General features: G+C 47.4%; 1 protein-coding gene across 4 annotated transcripts; it reads right to left on the reverse strand.

Moving 5' to 3' along the window:
* Positions 1–314: 314 nt before the first annotated feature.
* On the reverse strand, positions 315–17603 carry GOSR2 (golgi SNAP receptor complex member 2). Of its 4 annotated transcripts, none has more exons than XM_032429712.1 (6): positions 17468–17556; positions 11405–11469; positions 9852–9957; positions 8887–9019; positions 6243–6383; positions 315–3036 (listed from the first exon to the last, which is right to left on the reverse strand). In XM_032429712.1, exons 1-6 carry the CDS (start codon positions 17494–17496, stop codon positions 2875–2877), a joined length of 636 nt encoding a protein of 211 aa, XP_032285603.1. In that variant the 5' UTR covers positions 17497–17556; the 3' UTR covers positions 315–2874. The 4 variants fall into 4 exon arrangements, with proteins under 4 accessions (XP_032285603.1, XP_032285601.1, XP_032285604.1 ...); XM_032429710.1 differs by having other exon boundaries at positions 9852–9960; XM_032429713.1 differs by lacking the exon at positions 6243–6383 and having other exon boundaries at positions 9852–9960; positions 17468–17603.
* Positions 17604–17972: the final 369 nt, after the last annotated feature.

Consider the following 17972-nt stretch of genomic DNA (forward strand, 5'->3'; position numbering starts at 1 on the left):
CCATTAGTTATAAAAGATAATTTTCTAAAAAATATATCAATCTCAACTTTATTTAACTGACGTGTTTCAAAAACAATGGGTGTAAATCCAAATCTGCAAATCAAACCCACTTAAATTCATCAGGGCAAAAGACCCTGGGAAATCCCAGCAGTTGAAGCCTCGTATAAAAATCAAGACTCTCAGGGCGCCTGGGTGGCTCAGTTGGTTAAGCGACTGCCTTCGGCTCAGGTCATGATCCTGGAGTCCTGGGATCGAGTCCCACATCAGGCTCCCTGCTCAGCAGGGAGTCTGCTTCTCCCTCTGACCCTCCTCCCTCTCATGCTCTGTCTCTCATTGTCTCTCTCGCAAATAAATAAAATCTTAAAAAAAAAAAAAAATTTAAAAATCAAGACTCTCCTACTTACTTGGGTCTTTGAGTTTGGTTTTTCTTAAAGTGGTCACCCCTGGAGGAAACTTCCACGGAATGAAGATAATCCCAAGTTCTCTGACAAAACACCTGTCTTCAACCGCCACAGGCACATCCAAATCCTGTACAGGGTCACAGATCCTGTCCCCTGGAGAGTCTTGCACCTGCGTGACCTAAGACTTCACCCCAGCTCCACTAGAGGGTGCTCCTTCCCCAGCCTGGAACGCTTCCCTACGCTCTGGCAGGGGAGAGGGGGGTGTTGTGGAGACAGGAGACGCAGTTAGGCCAAGGTGTGTTTCTCACAAGGCCCTGAAAGCCAGTTTGTGCCATCTCAGGGCCTCTGGGTCCCCAGACACACTGTGGGGGCTGTTCCTTAGCCCCAGGTGGTAAAGACCCACGAACTGCCTTCATAACTTTTTAATAAAAGTCGGGAGGATGGCTCTCAAAGTACAGCAGGACAGAAAGCCTCAGCTCTGGCTCACCAAGACCAGCGCTCACTGGGAGGGCGCGTGTGGAAGCACGCTGGTGTACACTACAAATAGATCTATCACATCAGCTGTGCAGGATGGGGCGTCAGGTCCACATGGCTTAGTTGTTCCTTACGCACCTTCCTCTAAAGGATGCTCTTCGGCAGGATCCTTAGATGCCCAAGGGAATAGGACAACTGGCTCTGTGCAGTTTAAAAATCCATTTTATGGAACCCTTTTTATGGACTGCTAAGATCCCTGTGCTGGCAGGGGGGCTAGGGGTGCTGGAAATTTCACCTCCCCAAAGTCAGACCTAGGTCTGAAGATGCCCAGACTCCTCTGTCTACCCTCCAGGCCACTGTTCTTACTCCGGCAGGACCCGCAACCCTTTTATGAAGGGGTCCTAGACCCCCCCTTCCTTGGTAGCCCAGGGCCCCTGGTTAGCACAGAGGGGTAGGAGCAATGGAGAGCCCACCAAGTGTGAAATCAGTACCAGGGGAAACTCATGTTGAAAAATCTGTGACAATTAAGACACATTCGCGAGAAGGTATGCCTAAAAAGACCAAAATTGCTACAGAAACAGGCGGGAGGTAAATAAGGGAGGTGGAATGGAACACACACAGAAAAGGAAGAGAAGACAGATGACCGTCCAAGTGACAAAAAACATAGGATGCAGGTGGGGCAGGACAATCCCAGGTGGATTAATACTGACCCGGGTTCCAGTTCTGGGAAATTCCAAGTATTATTTCATGTCTTGCCACAAGGCTAGTGAGCTTAGGGGCTGGTAGGGCCTGTGACAGATGAAAACACATGCTAACCAGGTCTTTCTGGAACTTGCAGTGCTCACTCACAACAGAGAGGCTGGCTTTACAATAAATTCCACAATGCACCAAGTCCTGGTGCAGCCTTGATCCAGGGTTGGTCAGAGAGGGAAAAATGTCCTGGTCCCTGACAAAAGAGACCCACAGGACATCAGGGACGTCTCCAGGGTGGTGCCCGCCCACACTGGCTGGGCAGAATGGGGGCCTGGCTGGCAGCTGCTAGATTTCAGGGAAGGCAAGACAGCCAGAGAATCAGAGACGCTAAAACTAGAGAAGACGCTGTAATGGACACAACACTAACCTCCGCATACAGCGACTTTCTCAGGGGCAAAGGCCCACCAGGGCCTGGGCGTGACGCCAGGCTGCAGTCCTGGAACCGCAGAAACCACCCATTCTATTAACCACTGGAAAAAAAAAAAAATCAGTGATCAGGGTCTTCAGTCTCAAGACCGAACATTCTCAGGGAATAATACTGGCCTCACTTTAGAAAGGAGCAACACCCAACACCCTCATGTGGAAAATCTTACTAGCTGTCTGCAATAGCATCAGTGCCTCTGTTTCCTCTAGGTAGCTGCTTCCAGGGAAGGGTGACAAGTACCGGCAGTTAATCATCTGCATGTCCCTGGGGGATGGGGGAAGCTAGTAACAAGAGCATGGAAATCCATCTGTTACAATGATGTAGGGAAAGAAGGCCTCTTTCCCCTCCTTCATTTTGCTTCTGCTCTGACCTACCCATTAGGAGCCAGGAGGCCAGACGATGACAAAGTGGACAGTCCTATCTGCAAGGCTCACTATGAAAGCCTTCCCAGTGTGCGCAGCAGCTACGTGGACAAAACTGGCAAAGCCATCTTCTCCTTCCTGCTTCCTCCCTTACCCTTACCGTCACTTCCTCCCCCAGTGAGGGCAAGAAAGAGAGAGAGAGAACAGGTACTTCTTTCATTTCCTAAGCGCCGTGCATCGTGGGGGCACTAACTCCCCCCTCCAAGGTACCACAGCACACAGAGCAGGTTTGAAACTCCCACTAGGTTACAGATCACAATTACTTCCGAGTGGTCTTCACAGTTAAGAAGGGCATACATTTCAGAAGGCAGCCTCTGGGCCCCCCTCTCTCGCTCACGCACACGCTCTCACGCAGACTCTCACTCGGCGGGAACGATGGTAGCCTCGGGGCGTGGCTGGCTCACGTCAGGTACTGCACCACGAGGAACATGACCACACAGGTGAGCAGCATCCCACCGATCATAAAGTACTTGTCCTGGAAAGCCCGCTTCTCAATGAGCCGCATCACGGTGTTGGACAAGCCCAGCATGTTGGCAATGTCGAGGATCTTCTTCTGAGTCCCCTGGGGCAGACAAGCAGAGAACGAAAAACAACGATCAACTCGTCTTGCCAAGGAATGGGACTTTACCAACAGACAGTCTCCTGGTCATGCCTAAAGCATATAAAATGCAGTATTAATCAGAAACAGATCGACGCTTACGGTCAAATGACTTCTGATTAAGGTACCAGAGCAAAGCAAGGAGGCAAGAAAAGTTTTCTCCACAAATGTGCTGGAACAATGGACTCTAGCACACATACGTATCACGGACATATACACACACACACACACGTCTCCTATATATCATATACGTGTATGTGTGTGAGAAGATCCTCAATTCATATTATGCACAAAAATGAATTTGAGATGGATCGCAGAATTAAACATAAAGCTTCTGAAGGAAAACACAGGAGAATATCCAAACACTGGAAACAATCCAGGTGTACGTCAACCAGAGAATGGGTAAACAATGTCCAGTGAATCTGCATGATGGAGATACTCCTTGACAATTAAAAGGACCTAATGACCGACATGAACAATATGAAAGAGCTTGGAAAACACTCCTGAGAGGAAGCCACACTTCCGAACACATTTATATGAAGTTCAGTAACAGGCAAAACTCCTTTATGGTGAGATAATCAAAACAATGGTTGCCTGGAAGGAGGAATCATCTGGCTGGGAAAAGCAGGACGGATTGTCCAGGGCCGATGGAAAGAGTCTCTGTCTGGACAGCAGTGTGAATTACAAAGGGGTGCGCGTCTGCTAAAATTCAATGACCCGGGCAAATTACATCTGTACACCTGTATGTACGTTATACCTCAAGAAAATTTTTTTATGTTGGAATGTTTTATGTATTTTTTTTGAAAGGGCAACATCAAAAAACTCTTCCTCTGCTCCCTAACCTGTTCACCTTGTAGAGTAGAAACCTCTGGGATTCTTTGGTGTGTAACGTGTGGGTCAACATCCATGTTTACCAGAGGGTCCGACGTGGGTGACATGGAATGACAGACACCAACACAGCGACCCCTTACATAAACGCCACCAAAACCAAAAGGGTATTTTACTCCTAAATCAACAGCACACACCACCCAGCGTGCCCTTCCTCTCTGCTTTCTAAGTTTTGTTTTTAAGCACACTCAATTTCTTACGAAGTAACAAGTATAAATGACTCCTGGGGCAGACCCTAACCTACTTCTGTACACACCACCCACCGCATCCTTACAGATGGCATCTAACCTAATGCCCTCCATGCATTTTTTAAATGAACGATGCATTAACGAGCAAGAGAGAAGAGGCAGAAGTGAAAACAACATGAGGACAGGAATTCAAAACCTGGGTTCAGCCCAGGCAATGACGAACAAGCCTGAGAGGGATCTCTCAAGTCCAACTTAACTGTTGCCAGAGGAGGCCAGAGATGTGTTTTTTCCACGACAGTGATGGTAAAATTTAGGCTCACGCTAAAGGTTCTGCTTCGCTCTGAGAGCAGATTATTTCATCACTGTACAAAGTGCAAGTAGCAAGCTTCTAAAATCACCTGAAAATTAACATAAATTTCAAAAAAAAAATGTATTCCTTTCCAACCACAAATTTCTCCAAACCACGGCCCAGTTCCTTCATGCTCTCTCCTATATTCCTTTCAAATGGTTTAGGCAGGAAAACCCCGGATGGAAGTGGGGTGGGAGGTGGGTGGCGGGAATCAAGAGACAAAAGGCAAGTAGGGTAGGTGCGTGGAGGAAAGTGAATTAGAAAACTCACATTCCAACCCTACCCGCCTCTCAGGCTTCCCTGCACTTCCTTCTGGGGACAGCCTAGGGGCAGATGCTGCTTGGACTCCCCCGTGACACCAGACTTTGCTGGGAAATGAACACTGGGTTTAACAAGAAGCTCTAACTAACCCCCACCAGGTCGACATTAGTGCAATATGGTGAGTCTTATTCTAAAAGGGTTTTACTGGGGCGCCTGGGGGGCTGAGTCAGTAAGTGTCCCAACTCTTGATTTCAGCTCAGGTCATGATCTCAGGGTCGTGGGATCGAGCCCCTGATGGGCATGGGGCCTGCTGAAGATTCTCCCTCCCTCTGCAAGCTCCCCCCACCCCCCGCTCTCATGCACGCTAACATCAATAAACAAAAGGGTTTTACTGTTTTTCTGGGATGTGGACAGTTTTCTAAAGAAAGGGCAGATGAGTCATCACTTATCAGTTGAGATTACTGCAGGTGGCCGCTCGGAAAGAGGGGCACCTGTGAAGCTGTCAGAGACCACACTTCTAGACCATCAGAAGCACCACGGCCAGCGGCAGGAGGTCAAGTGTCCCTCACGGCTCGCCTGACCTTCTCCTTAGTAAAGATGGCAGGGGCTGTCCAGCCACGTACTGAAGTCCTGCGGAGCTGACAGGCTCAACGTGGTCCAACAAAAACTAAGATAAAGCTCACACTTCCGAGTGACTGTTTCTCACAGCTCAGTGGCTGGGAGTGCTTCGTTCACAGGGGACCACACCCTGATAATAGGCACAGCCCACACCCCATTATCCATCAGGGCTGATACAGGAAAAGGGCTGAGGCTGAAACACCACGATTGACATCAGAATCTGTGTAATGTTTCTGTAAACCACTCCCGGGATCGGGGGTGGGGTGGGGGGAGGTTTGAGTGTCAGCCAATGGGGCAGGGCTTCTAGAAACACCTGTGACTAACGAGAGTGCTAGCGGTGCTGTGGGTCAACAGCCGGTGCTGCCGGTCTACCAGGGCGGCCCTAAGACCCCACGCACGGGGGCTCAGTTACAGGAGCACAAAAGGTCTCAGTTCCAAGGTGGTCTGTGTGTGTGGGGGGGGGGGGGGTGCTCTCTGGGAAGCCATGGGAAGGGGAGGTGCTCCATACGGCCACATCTGCCTTCTTAGAATCATGGATTCTGTCATTTCTGAAATTGTGGAATTTCTTGGTCTTATTGGTTCCTTTTGTAGCAGTCACTTTCATGACAGGTTCAGTAAATGGAAAAGGACCTAGACACCGAGAGATGCTAAATTATGCTTCGCTGCAAGCACAAGAAATAGCTCCTGGCGAAGACAGTGTGGTGACCTGTGGACTCACAATAATTCAGCTCTGATAGGAAGGATCCCAGACTCCATCAAAATCTCAAAATGTGAGGATACGGAACCGCAATGTAAACGCAGGTACCAAACCGTTGGATGAGGCCAAAACAAAGGGCCTTTTCCCTGTCCCCCAGAAGGGCCCCCACCTTCAAGGTCAGTCTCTGGGCCCTCAGTCCCTCCAGAATACTGTGCCCTCCTCCAATGAGGTCATCCATGTTGTGGTGAATTTTCTGGAGGGAGGAGTTGAACTGCAGCGAGTCATCCATTGGGATGGTGGTATCAGAGTCCTGTGAAAGAGACGCAGGCACTGGATTAGCTCTGCTGGCTGGTCAGCTCCTGGGGTCCCACCGCATCTGGCCACTCTGCCTTTTGGCCAAGGCCAAGCCAGAGGAACAGCCAGAGGAAATGGTGCAAGAATCAGAGGAACCTAACAGAAAGGAGAAAGCAAAGCCAAGACCTGGGGTGGCCTCTGTTCGCTCAGAGGAAGAGCAACTTCCCTCTGACTTGGCACTCTGCAAATGAGTCCCGCTACACAAGGCCCGTTCATTCCTGCCTCTCTACCATGACCACCGCCTAGGAAAAACATCAGGCCTTCAAGGCCTCGCTGGCCTTCTCCTAAAGGCTTTCTCTGACTACTTCCCTGACTATGAACTTAGCGTGGTCCACGTGTTCCTCTCCTTGGCTTTCCCTTAACACAGTATTAAAGGTTTGCTTTGGTTCTGCAGCTGTTTTATCTACAGCTTATCCCTGCCATTAGATGGAGACTCAGGACAGAGGAGCCCATTTCCATGGAAGGCCTAATGGTAGCCTGAATGACAATTCTCCTAAGCAGGCAAGAAAGGGCTGTAAAGAAAGGAAGGGAGGGAGGGAAAAACAGACACTGATCAAGTGCTTTCCCCTCTGAGTGCGCATTACCCTAAGCTCACTTAATCCTCACTCTTAACGTGACGACGTAGTTACTATAGTGTCCCCATTTTAGAGGTGAAGAAACTGAAACCCAGAGAGGTGGAACAGCTTGTCTGAGATCGGGCGGAGCTGCTAAGTCCAGCGGGGCCTGCATCTCACTACTGAGTGCGGAGCCTGCCCTCTTAACCACCCTGTGGAGACAAACCCTGAGACTGGTCCTGGGGCTCTGAGTTTACACCAAAGTGGGCCATATACAGAAGCCGGTCGGGACTGGCCGTACTTCCGCTTTCCTGCCTCCTGACCATAGCACACTCTTCGGCCTGGCAAGCAGTGCCCTTCTCACCTCCTTCAATCATCACCAAGAGGCTAAGTCTGCTGCACAAGTCTGGAATCATTTCCCACGCCCCTGCTCTCCGTCCCTGCAGCTCACACGGGAGCGTCTCCCAGGGAGGAGCCCCGGCTTTGCCTTTTTTCCCAAGCTTTACTCTCGGCACCTTCAATAGTGTTCTGCACATGACCAGTGCTCAGGGGGGCGAAAGACTCCAGCGTTTGAATGAATCAATGAGCGACTTCTCTTCACCTGACCAGCATCTGCAGATCTGCCTTTTATATACAAATCTTTCTTACCCTCTAATAGCTAATGTGGCATCATCGCTCAGAAAAACGTATCCTAGTTTTAGCTCACAGAATGACCAGCAAGTAGTTCATTTGGCAAGTCAATTTTTACTAAGGGCACTGTGTGCTCCGCACCGCACCAAGCTTATCAGGGAGAGGTCTTATCAGAAACAAAATAATTCTAAGTGATCGTCCCTGGCCTAAAACAGGCCTGAATACCCAATGCCATGACTATCAAAAGCCCACAAACCTTTTAGTGTGTTGTATAGTTCATTACGCTTTTGAAAGGCATCTATGAAAACCTGGAAACTACAAAAAAAAAAAAAAAAAAAAGGAAAGGAACTACGCTTACCGCTCTACCACCAAGCACATCCTCATTACACTTTTCAACTGTTAACCACTGATATGTGACTGCTTACCCTAGAGAAGCAAAATCTATGCCGGCACATTCTGAAACACTCAGGGAGATTTACTGCCAGTGGAGACGTGGCAAAAAGACAAACCTCTGTGACATGTGGACTGATCTGAATTCTAACGGCAGGCTCAGAACGCTAAGACCTCATCAGAAAATGAACCTCTCTGTAAAACGAAACAAAAAACATAAAGTCCCCCAAACCCACCTCGCCTGGTGGAAATATATGATGCAGGACATGCAAAAGGCCAGCATGCTCTACAGCCGTGTGCAGGAAATGATCCTATCGAGATCCAAGGGCAGGGCCAAGGGTGTCCCCCAAATCAAACATGTAAGCCAACAGGCCACTTTCGAACAGGCTCAAAGTTAAGCAATCTGTCCAAAACAAAGTATCTGTTAACAAATTCCTCCAAACTGCTGCTCAGATTCGGGGCAAAAACATTTTCACGGATCCGAGCCTGGAGCCACAGACAGCCGTGCCGAGCGCCCGAAGGCAGGTTTGGGACGCTGCCCTCCTGACAAACGGTCTCCGTTCTCATCATCATGTCTCTATCTGACCAGAAAAAAACGTTTCCACCACATGAACTTCCACCTCTCGGTCCAACCAGGTCATTTTCACCTCTGCCCATTCCCTCAGTGTAACCGCTTCCTTGTCGGGCTTCTGTGTCAGCAAAAGAGATTCCCTGTCTGGGTCTAGTGTCGGCGGCAATGCACGAAGGCCACTGTCGTTTCCAGTTAGTCTCCTCCTCCTCGGTCGGCTTCAGACACCCCCGAAGAGGATGAAGCTCCAAGACCCCAGCCGCAGCTCCAGGGAGCTGCCAGGTACCTGCAGATCCCCACCCCGGAGCCCGGCTTACATTAGTGGTGAACGTGCGAGACAGAAGCTCCGCTCGCTGTCTCTCCTGCTGTTCCCTTGTGTACCGCCGATGCTGGAAGTTTTGGAGAGCGGTCTGCAGGTGCTGGACGTCATACTTCAACTGGTCAACACGCCTGGAATTGATGGAGAGAGAGACTACATGTCAGGAACCCGAGGCAGCACACTGCAGTGGCCAGGCTTTGTATTCAAGGAAGATGCTTCCTTCCTTCTCCCCACACCGCTTCGCATTATCCCCGACAGAATCATCTGATTTTGATCAAAGATGGTGAAAAAAAAAGCAGCAGCCTGTGGTTCCAGTCGGGTGGTAGCCCACGAGATTCCAGCAGCTTTACTTAAGCTCTGCTGGTCTCTGAGTCTGGATGCATGACAGGGAACAGGTGACAGGAAGCAGGCTCAAGGACCTCTCCCTGACCTTCGATGGACTGTATCGCTTTCCGAAAAGAAGCCCAAGGGCATCTTTCGAGTAAAGCATCAACAAAGTTTCATAAAACTTTTGGGAGCAGGGGCTGGGGTGGAGGTGGTGAGGGGGGTTTCATTTTAATTTCATAGGGGAGAATCAAACCTAAGATTGGCATCTCATTATAAACAGACTGACTGAAGTGATTAAGGGCAAGATTTCATTTCAACCCAAGAAGGCAGCAGGAACCAAAGGCCAGAGCCAACCTCTCCGACAGCAGGAGGCTTCAAGTGGCCCTGGGTCTGGTCAGAACAGCAATACCGGAGGCAAAATTTCAAAATGACCCAACGTGAGGAGACACGAGGCTTCTGAGCCACTAACCTCACAGGGTTTTTATTTTGAGGAAGCATCACTGAAAGGGAATCGTGCCCTTTAGGGGAACTTTATCTTTACAGAGTCTCATTTTTCAATGCGTAAATGGATTTTCAGAATATTCGCTAGCCTCCCCTGGGCTAGCCCTCATGGGCTGAGGGTGTCAGAGCACTCACAGTTTGGCATTCTGTCTTTTGTTAGGGGGCTCCTTGCTGGACAAAATCTCCAGACGTTCTAGATGGCTGAATATCTGGTCTATGCTTGCTTGGATTTCGTTTTCTACTACTGCACAAAAGAGAAAAAAGAATAATTGCTGGAAAAGAGACAGCGAACTTAAATTAGAAGGATACATTAAACACATCTTTTTTCCATATCCAATAAATTCAAAGAAACGCATTTTAAAAGGAGAAAAACACATATACTAGTGAGTAACTGGAAAAAATTCAAGTTATACCAAGTGACTCTGTAAATGTTGTTCTAAACACACACACACGTAGCTGTTAAAGCCATAACAATGCCAATTTTTTAAAAAGCTAGATAAATCTGTAGAAATAAATTTCTTGCTTTTAGAAATGAAATATTTTAAGCAAAATGCAGTATCTTCTGAAACAGAATGAGGTCTCTTTTCCTTTGAGATTATTCTCAGATACAAGTTATAAATATCTAGTAAAAAGGCTGCCAATTGAATTCCCTACAGTAATGAGGTTAAAAGAAAAAAAAAGCAAAGGGGAAGATTAGTGTGTGAAACACAGAGGAGCGCTCCCTTAAGGCTTTCCATAAAAATGGGCAGGCTGACGCTGATGTCCCCAAAATAGACCAAATATCACTAGGAAAGGCCCAGGAAAGAATCCACAGAGGTAAAGATATGATAAATACACTCATTTTCCTTATCCCTTTTGATAAACAGTTGAAATTACCGCTTTTCCATTTTTAATCGTATGACGATGGGAATGTTGGGAAGGCAAACAGAGCTGACTGGACACTAATCTGTGCACAGAAGAAAGGCATCCAGACTGCTTCTCGCCCCAGAAAGACATGACAGTGGACCTGTCCAACCTACAGCTGATATACAGTTTAGATGAGAACGAGGTGGGCACAGAACCCAGAGATGCTTTTGAGGCTGTGGAAAGGAGGCACAAGTGGCCAGAATCGGGCGTGCTGACAGCCAGGCAGGGAGGTGAGGGGGTGGCCTCCGCAGCGTGTGGGGAACCAGCGATGCCTGTCTGACCAGCTCTGAGAGAGGACCTTTCCTTACAACGGCAAAGAAACCACGAAACAAAAAGCAGAGCTCTTCTCCAAAGAAACCAGGGTGTGGGAACTAAACTAATTAATATTGCTATTCGTTTCTGAATAATCCTCCTAAAAAGCCACAGTTCTCAGCTCAGAAGAAATGACCGATTCCAGTTAAATATCTCTGAGTTGGTATGGAGTACATTCCTCTAAGCGCTCGGTAATTAGATTAAGACAGATGGAGGAGAGAATGTCCATTCCCATAGGGCCATGTCAGGTTGAGTGGAGGGGTAATGGGGGATAAGACTGGTGGGATTCCACAGGGCACAATCAGGGAAGTCAGCGACTTTGCCAGAGGGTTTTTCTGTCCACCCTAACAACAGAACTCATTCTGCGCCGAATCATTAAGCCCCTGAGGCAGAAACGCGGTCAGGAAACCCAGCCCATTAGCATCGTGTCATCAGAGAAAGGACTCTGGTCTCCATAGTTAATTACTCACTGTGCAGAGACTGCTTGTCTGCCGTCTCCAGGCGTCCCATGTGAGACTGGATCTCGTGGACCTGCCTATCAAAGGAAGAGAGAGGAAATGAGCGAGACAGGAGTAATCAACAGTGCTTCGGTCAGGAAAGACACGTTTTCTGATGCCAACATGTAACTGATTTAAATTGACAGCATCGCTGAACTGTAAAATTTGTAAGTGGCACTTTAGGCCACATGTTTTGGCAGGGTTTCTAATAATTTAACACGAATATGAATAATAATACCGACAGGCAGCATTTACTGAGCACTTGCCACATCTAAGACATTCTCGAAGTCAATAACCCCACGAAGAAAGCACCATTATCATCTTCATTTTGTAAATAAGACAACTGAAGCCCAGAAAGGTTACGTAGCTTGTTCAAGGTCACACAGCAAGTGATAAACCTCAATCTGGACCCAGCCAATCCCACTCTCTGTTCTTTGACCCAATGTGCTGAGTGCTGGTCTGTACTAGGGAGAGTCAAAGGGCAGGACAGATATAATCCTTGTCCTTGAGAAACAATGTAATTAGGAATGACAGGCCAGAGGGACATGAAAAGTCCCCAGATTTGAGAGAGCGCTCATACATACAAGTATAAACAAAAAGGAAGCTGAGGAGTGGTGGTATCAAGCAAAGGCAAGAACATAAAAGAGTAAGCTGGGGGAACCTGGTGGGGTGAAGCGAGTTCTGAAGATCATTTTGAAGATGGGAGACATGATCTGGTGAGAGAAGAGATGAAGAAAATGATATGCAAAAAGGCATGTCATGTGGATTACAAGCAGGCTGGCCAGCCTGAAAGAGAGTTGGGGTTGGAGGGGAGAAGGGATGAGGCGATTAGCTGCAGAAAACGATCAGAGAAGGTCCTGAAAGATAGGGATCTCCTGTTTGGTAAACACCTCTCCCTGGCAATACCAGGCGATTGCTATCTTGTTTGGAAATGCAACACCGTACCCTGGCCCTCTAGCATGGTCCCAGACATCAGGCCCTAGAGCACTCTCTGGAGGTTCCCCTGGGCTTGGCCAAGGTCACCCTCGGAGCCCTTCCTAGCAGGCCTCTGTGATCAGGCCTGGACTACTGCTTATGCTGCCCCTGACAACTGCTTCCTGGTGCTTTTGGCCTCTGTACCTTAGAAGCACAGAGAAGGAATCTGCTGAGCTCTTATTTCCTCTCCAACCCTGGAGGGAAACATCAGCAGCCATCCTCCACCATGAGCACCACAAACTGTGAACCCAAATTGACCAATGCAAGCAAAGGAGCCCAAATTTTGTTTCACCTTCCTCTTGGCTTTTCCAGGGCTTTCCTGTAGCCCCTAAACATGACCCCTGGCACCAGAAGCAAGACCCACTCTCTGATGACTCTGAGTGCACCTGGGGGAGACCCATGGCCCTGAGAGGAAACTAGAAATCACTACTAGAGATGGAGGGACCAGACTGCTACTCCAGTAAGGTAAGTCCTGATAGTTCAGAATGGGGCACGTGGAGATTTGGAGGCAGATATAGGGATGCAGCTTGACTTAACCAACATCTGGATCAGGTTACCATAGAAACAGCAGTAGAGGACTGCATGGCAACACTGAAGGAAAGGAGAATTAGGATTTCACAGAAGACCTGCATGTAGGCAGTGAGGTAAATTTTCAATGGTAGCTTCATAGAGCAAATCTGAAAATTAGCGGCATTATTGACAGGAACAGGAACATAATAAAAAAAGGGGTGGGGGGCAAAAAATATCCAAGACAACTCTGAGTTAAGTATGAGAGGGATGACCTGTCCCACCTCCTATGAACACTTATTACAAAGTCGTAATAGTAAAACCAATATGGTAGCAGTGCAGAGACAGACAGACAAACCCTGACCCCAATGCTGACTCAAGAGCAAAGAATAGAGGCTAGAAAGAGTCCTCCGTGTTTGGGGACTCGATGACATAAATGAGTGGGAAAAGAATGGACTACCATCAATGCCAAAGGCTCAGTTTGTTACCCACGCAGAAGACGGTATCTCACATAATACACAAAAATAAACTCAAGATGGTTTAAAGCCCAAACGGAAAAAGCGAGGCTTTAAAACTTTCTGAAGAAACCAATGAATCACTGAACTCTACCTCAGAAACTAATAATACATTAGATGTTAAGTAACTGAATTTAAATTAAAAAAAAAAACTTTCTGAAGAAAACACAGGAGTACGTATTATGATTCAGGTTAAAGAATTTCTTAAACAAGACAATAACCAAAACTATCCCCCAAACCTCAAAAACCACAAGGCTGGTAAATTTGACTACATTAAAACAACTTTTCTACAGCAAAAGCACTATAAAAAAATAAATAAATAAAAAGACAGGCAGAGACTGGAAAATACCTGGAGCAGATGAGAAAGGACTAATGTCTAGAATATTTAAGAAAAATGCTACAAGTCAATAGGAAAAGTCAAACAAAGCACTTCTGTAAAATGGGCGAAGGGCAACTGACAGAAAAGAAAACCCAAAAGGCCAATAGGTATATAAAGAGACACTCCACCTGACTAGTCATCAGGAGAATGCAAATTAAAAATAATGAGATATCACATTTCTCCCAATGGATTGACAAGTATTTTAAACTTTAAGGATGAGGGCTTCACGGTGGGCTACATGATGGTACCCAAGGGATGCCAGGGAAGATTCCCAGCATTCTACCACAGGACTGCCTTTGGCTCTATGTTTTGTTCAATATTTTTTTTTTAAACTAACTTACGCTTATGAAATTTGCGTATGATTCTGTACTATAATGAACGGGTAGGATATTGTACCACAAAACAAGTATTAACATTTTTCATTTAGGCTAAAGTAGTAAGATGAAATTTGTCAGGGATGAAAAGCATTTTGACTTAAGACTTTTTAAAAAAAGTCAAATGTACAATATCGACTGGCACTTCATTCTGGGAGCCATCTGTTAAAGGACACTGTTTATTAAAGGCTTCCCCTAATGGAAGATGGATGAACAAGATGACCGGGGAAGTCTAGAACTCAAGTCACAAAGAGGAATGGTCGAAAGAGCTAGTGATAGTAAGCCTCTGAGGAAAGAAAAGGGGAAAAACCGTAAATTAAATGGGGCAGCTGGTACTCTTCAAGTATCTAGAGTTAACACATACGAAGAGGAATGGGTTTGTCCTCCACTGCTGTTCCTTAAGGGAGATCCAGAACCAAAAGGTGCAAATTTCAAGATGACAGATTTCAGCGCAGTGTGCCCCTGCCCCACGAAAAGAACCCGAGAATAATTATGAACTCTCTCTCTTCAAGAAAAGGAAGAAAAACAAGAGCTCCTGCATGCTTAAACACAAGGTACATGAACTGTCTTGGGTTTTATAAAGCGTCTTCCTGACCAAAGTGTGTTGGAATGGAAGATCTTGCCAGTCCCTTTTATTTTTTTTAATTTCTTGAGAGAGAGAGCGCGCGCGAGAATGTGCGAGAGTGGGGGGGGAGGTGTGCAGCAGAGAGAGAGAGGGAACTCCAGGCAGGCTCCGTGCCCAGGGCGGAGCCCGACACCAGGCTCAATCTCACAACCCTGAGACCATGACCTGAGCCGCAACCAAGAGTCAGATGCCTAACCAACTGAGCCGCCGAGGCACCACCACCCCCACTTTCAGATCTTAAATTCTATGAGGACAGAGGGAGAGAGGATGGCAACACCCACCCTATAAACACCCTTCAGGTGGCTTTTACTATTTTCCAAGCTAAAACGGATAAACTTTAGTTTGTAGGGAAACATTACTGACTTTTCCCATCTATGCTTAGAATGAACTAGGAGAGATAGAGCCAAGAAAATTATTCCAATCTCTACATTTCATGTCTGAGAGGAAGTAAATGCAAAATAACAAAGCAAGTACGAATGGCACGGTGGGAACCACTGTATGCCAAGTAGGAAATCTGTTTTAAACTGAACTGGGAATTCAGACAACACACTTGAAGCCAATAAGGAACAGGTGATACAAAGGTATGACTTGGGGGTGTGGACACTAGAAACCGGAAGTCCTAGCCCTGTCCAGCATGGGAGTCATGGTGGGCTTGGGTAGTAACATAAATAAGCAGAGAGATCTGATAGCAAGTCACTGTTGCTGACTTAAAAAAAAAAAAAAAAAAGTCTGTAGAAGATGTGGAAGATCTAGGAAGAATTTAAGAATGAAATTTCTTTTTAAAAGTCCATGGAACTACCATCATCCCCCTTCATAAACACCACTTTGTATCCACGCTGCCTCTGACCACGGTGAGCAGGAATGTTTTGGAGTTAAAAGATACTGGTTACAAGTTCTGGTTCCACTATGTAGTGGCTGAGGGACCATGAACAAGTCATTTAACTCCTTGGCACCTCAGTCTTAGGTATAGGGTACTAATAATCACCATTATTTAAAGGCTCAGAGATCCAAATGCAGGATGAAACTGCTATGTAACCTACGGAGCATCACACACACCTTTGCGGTTGTTTTTACTTAAAAGTAGTGGGAACCATCTGGTCATTCTCATCTCCCTGACTTTGCCTCTACTATAATTAGCCTCCCACCAGAAGGCAAAATCAAAAAAAGGAAAAACTGGTCTTGAGATAAAGTAATAGTTTTTACACCCAGCTGCTCATCAAAAACACTTGGAGAGCTTTTTAAAAACAGAGCTTCTTGTGCTCCAGACTTAATGAATCAGAATCTCTGGGGATAATAAGGTGAATGAGGCTGGACGATATAGGGGACAAGTATGGGCACCTTTACAACCACTGGAATATCAAAAATAGAAGGCTGGCTACTTATTCCTCTATAAATTTCATCCAAATGCAGTATTATTTAACTGTAAGATGTTTATTCTGATTTTCATCTTTTTTTTTTTCACTCGTTGCTCAGGCGGTTCAGGAGTTTTCAAGATACATAACTTTAAACTATTGATCTCAATGTAATTTCAGGGACACGGCAAGAGATAACCACAAATTGGGTTCAAAGTTCCAGTGCAATTCATATGCTCAGTTACTGCTGTGTCAATTCAGCTACAATCATTAATTTTGGCAACTGCAAAAGTTAATTGCTGATGCTCACAGAATTGTGTATTTTCTTCTTTAAGACACTCAATCACCAGGATTACGAAGCTGAAAGGAGCCTGGAAGTTTAACTGGCCCAAAACTAACATTTTATAGATCAGAAAAACAAGGTGAAGAAGTCTAGAATCAGAACTCCCAGGTTCAGTACTTGAGGGGAAAGACAGACTTTAAAAGACCTGCCCTTAGCAACGTGAGAACTGTCATTCCTTTTCCAACTGACTCATAGGTCGAATTTTTAAAGCCCCTTCCTATAATTTTTATATGAGACTGAGGCTCCCAGGGTGAGAGCAAATTCTGTCATTTTAATACCGTTACAAAGTAGGCTCTATATTTTTACTCACCCAAACCAAACACTCCATCATTATGGTCTCTAGTATAAACCATAGCAGAATAAAAAGGGGGAAAGTGTAGCAGCAACAAGATCAGTGTTAGTAAACTGAGTAGGGGCTGACATCATTTAGGAGCTGTGAGCTACAATGAAGCTTTTTCTGACGACCTTAGTCCAATGATGGATCTTTCCAAATTGTTAAAGAAGATTCCGTTTGTACTGCTCATTTACCCTCCATCCCATCCGGTCACACCTTAGATCTTTCTTCGGACGTCCCTTGACTGTTCCAAGTAAATAGTAAACTATGTGTAGGGGCCTTCACTCCCCACCAGCTCTACCAACCCAGAGCATCAAGCTGGCAGGTGCTGGACAAAGTATTATAATCTGTAAGTGTGACTTTCCCTTCGCCTAGTCTACCTAGCAGGTAGTCACGGCCTCGAAGATCCCAGGAGCCGTCCGGCCCAACGTCCCCACGCATCAGGCGGGACCCTCCATCCGCCGCTGACTTGGGCATCCCGCCAGAGATTGAGCGCTTCCGAGCTGCCCCCGGCAGCGCCCCGGCGGAAGGACTCGGCCTCCACACTGGCGGACGCCCCGAGGCCCCAGCCAGGGGAGCCGGCCTCGCCCAGCCTGGCTGCGCCCCCGCCCGTGCCCCGACGCGGCCCTCACTTGTGCGTTTGCTGGTAAAGCGGCTCCATGTCGCCGGCCCCGCCGGGTCCGGCCCTGGCTTCCTCGGAACACGTCCTCACAGCCCCGCTTCCGGCTTCCGGCTTCCGGTCGCAGGACCCGCCCGCTCCTGCCGACCAGGGCTGTCCCCACGCGCGCCCTGTTGGCGGTGGTGGCGAGAGAGGAGGAGGACAACGGGAGAAGAGGCCCGGACGAGAAGGCTAAGTGTAGTCAGAGGCGCTGCCGCAGGTTGGGGACGAGGAAGCATAGGTTTTGGCAGGGGGCGATCTTCAGCATCGAGTCAGGCGTTTGACAAGGGCAGTCGGAGAGGACTGACGTGAGGTCCTCAGAGCCCGGCTGCGGGAGAGCAGGTGGATACCTGCCCTTCGCTGGGGTGGGTTTCGCGGTCAACTACCTAACTGTGGGTCTGGAGGTTTCGCTCTTCACTGGCCTTTCTGACCCAAGCTTCTCCTATGTCAAATCTGTCCGTTTACTGCCCCCCCCCATT

The sequence above is a fragment of the Phoca vitulina genome, unplaced genomic scaffold, assembly GCF_004348235.1.
Source record: "Phoca vitulina isolate PV1807 unplaced genomic scaffold, GSC_HSeal_1.0 scaffold41, whole genome shotgun sequence".
NCBI lineage: Eukaryota > Metazoa > Chordata > Mammalia > Carnivora > Phocidae > Phoca > Phoca vitulina.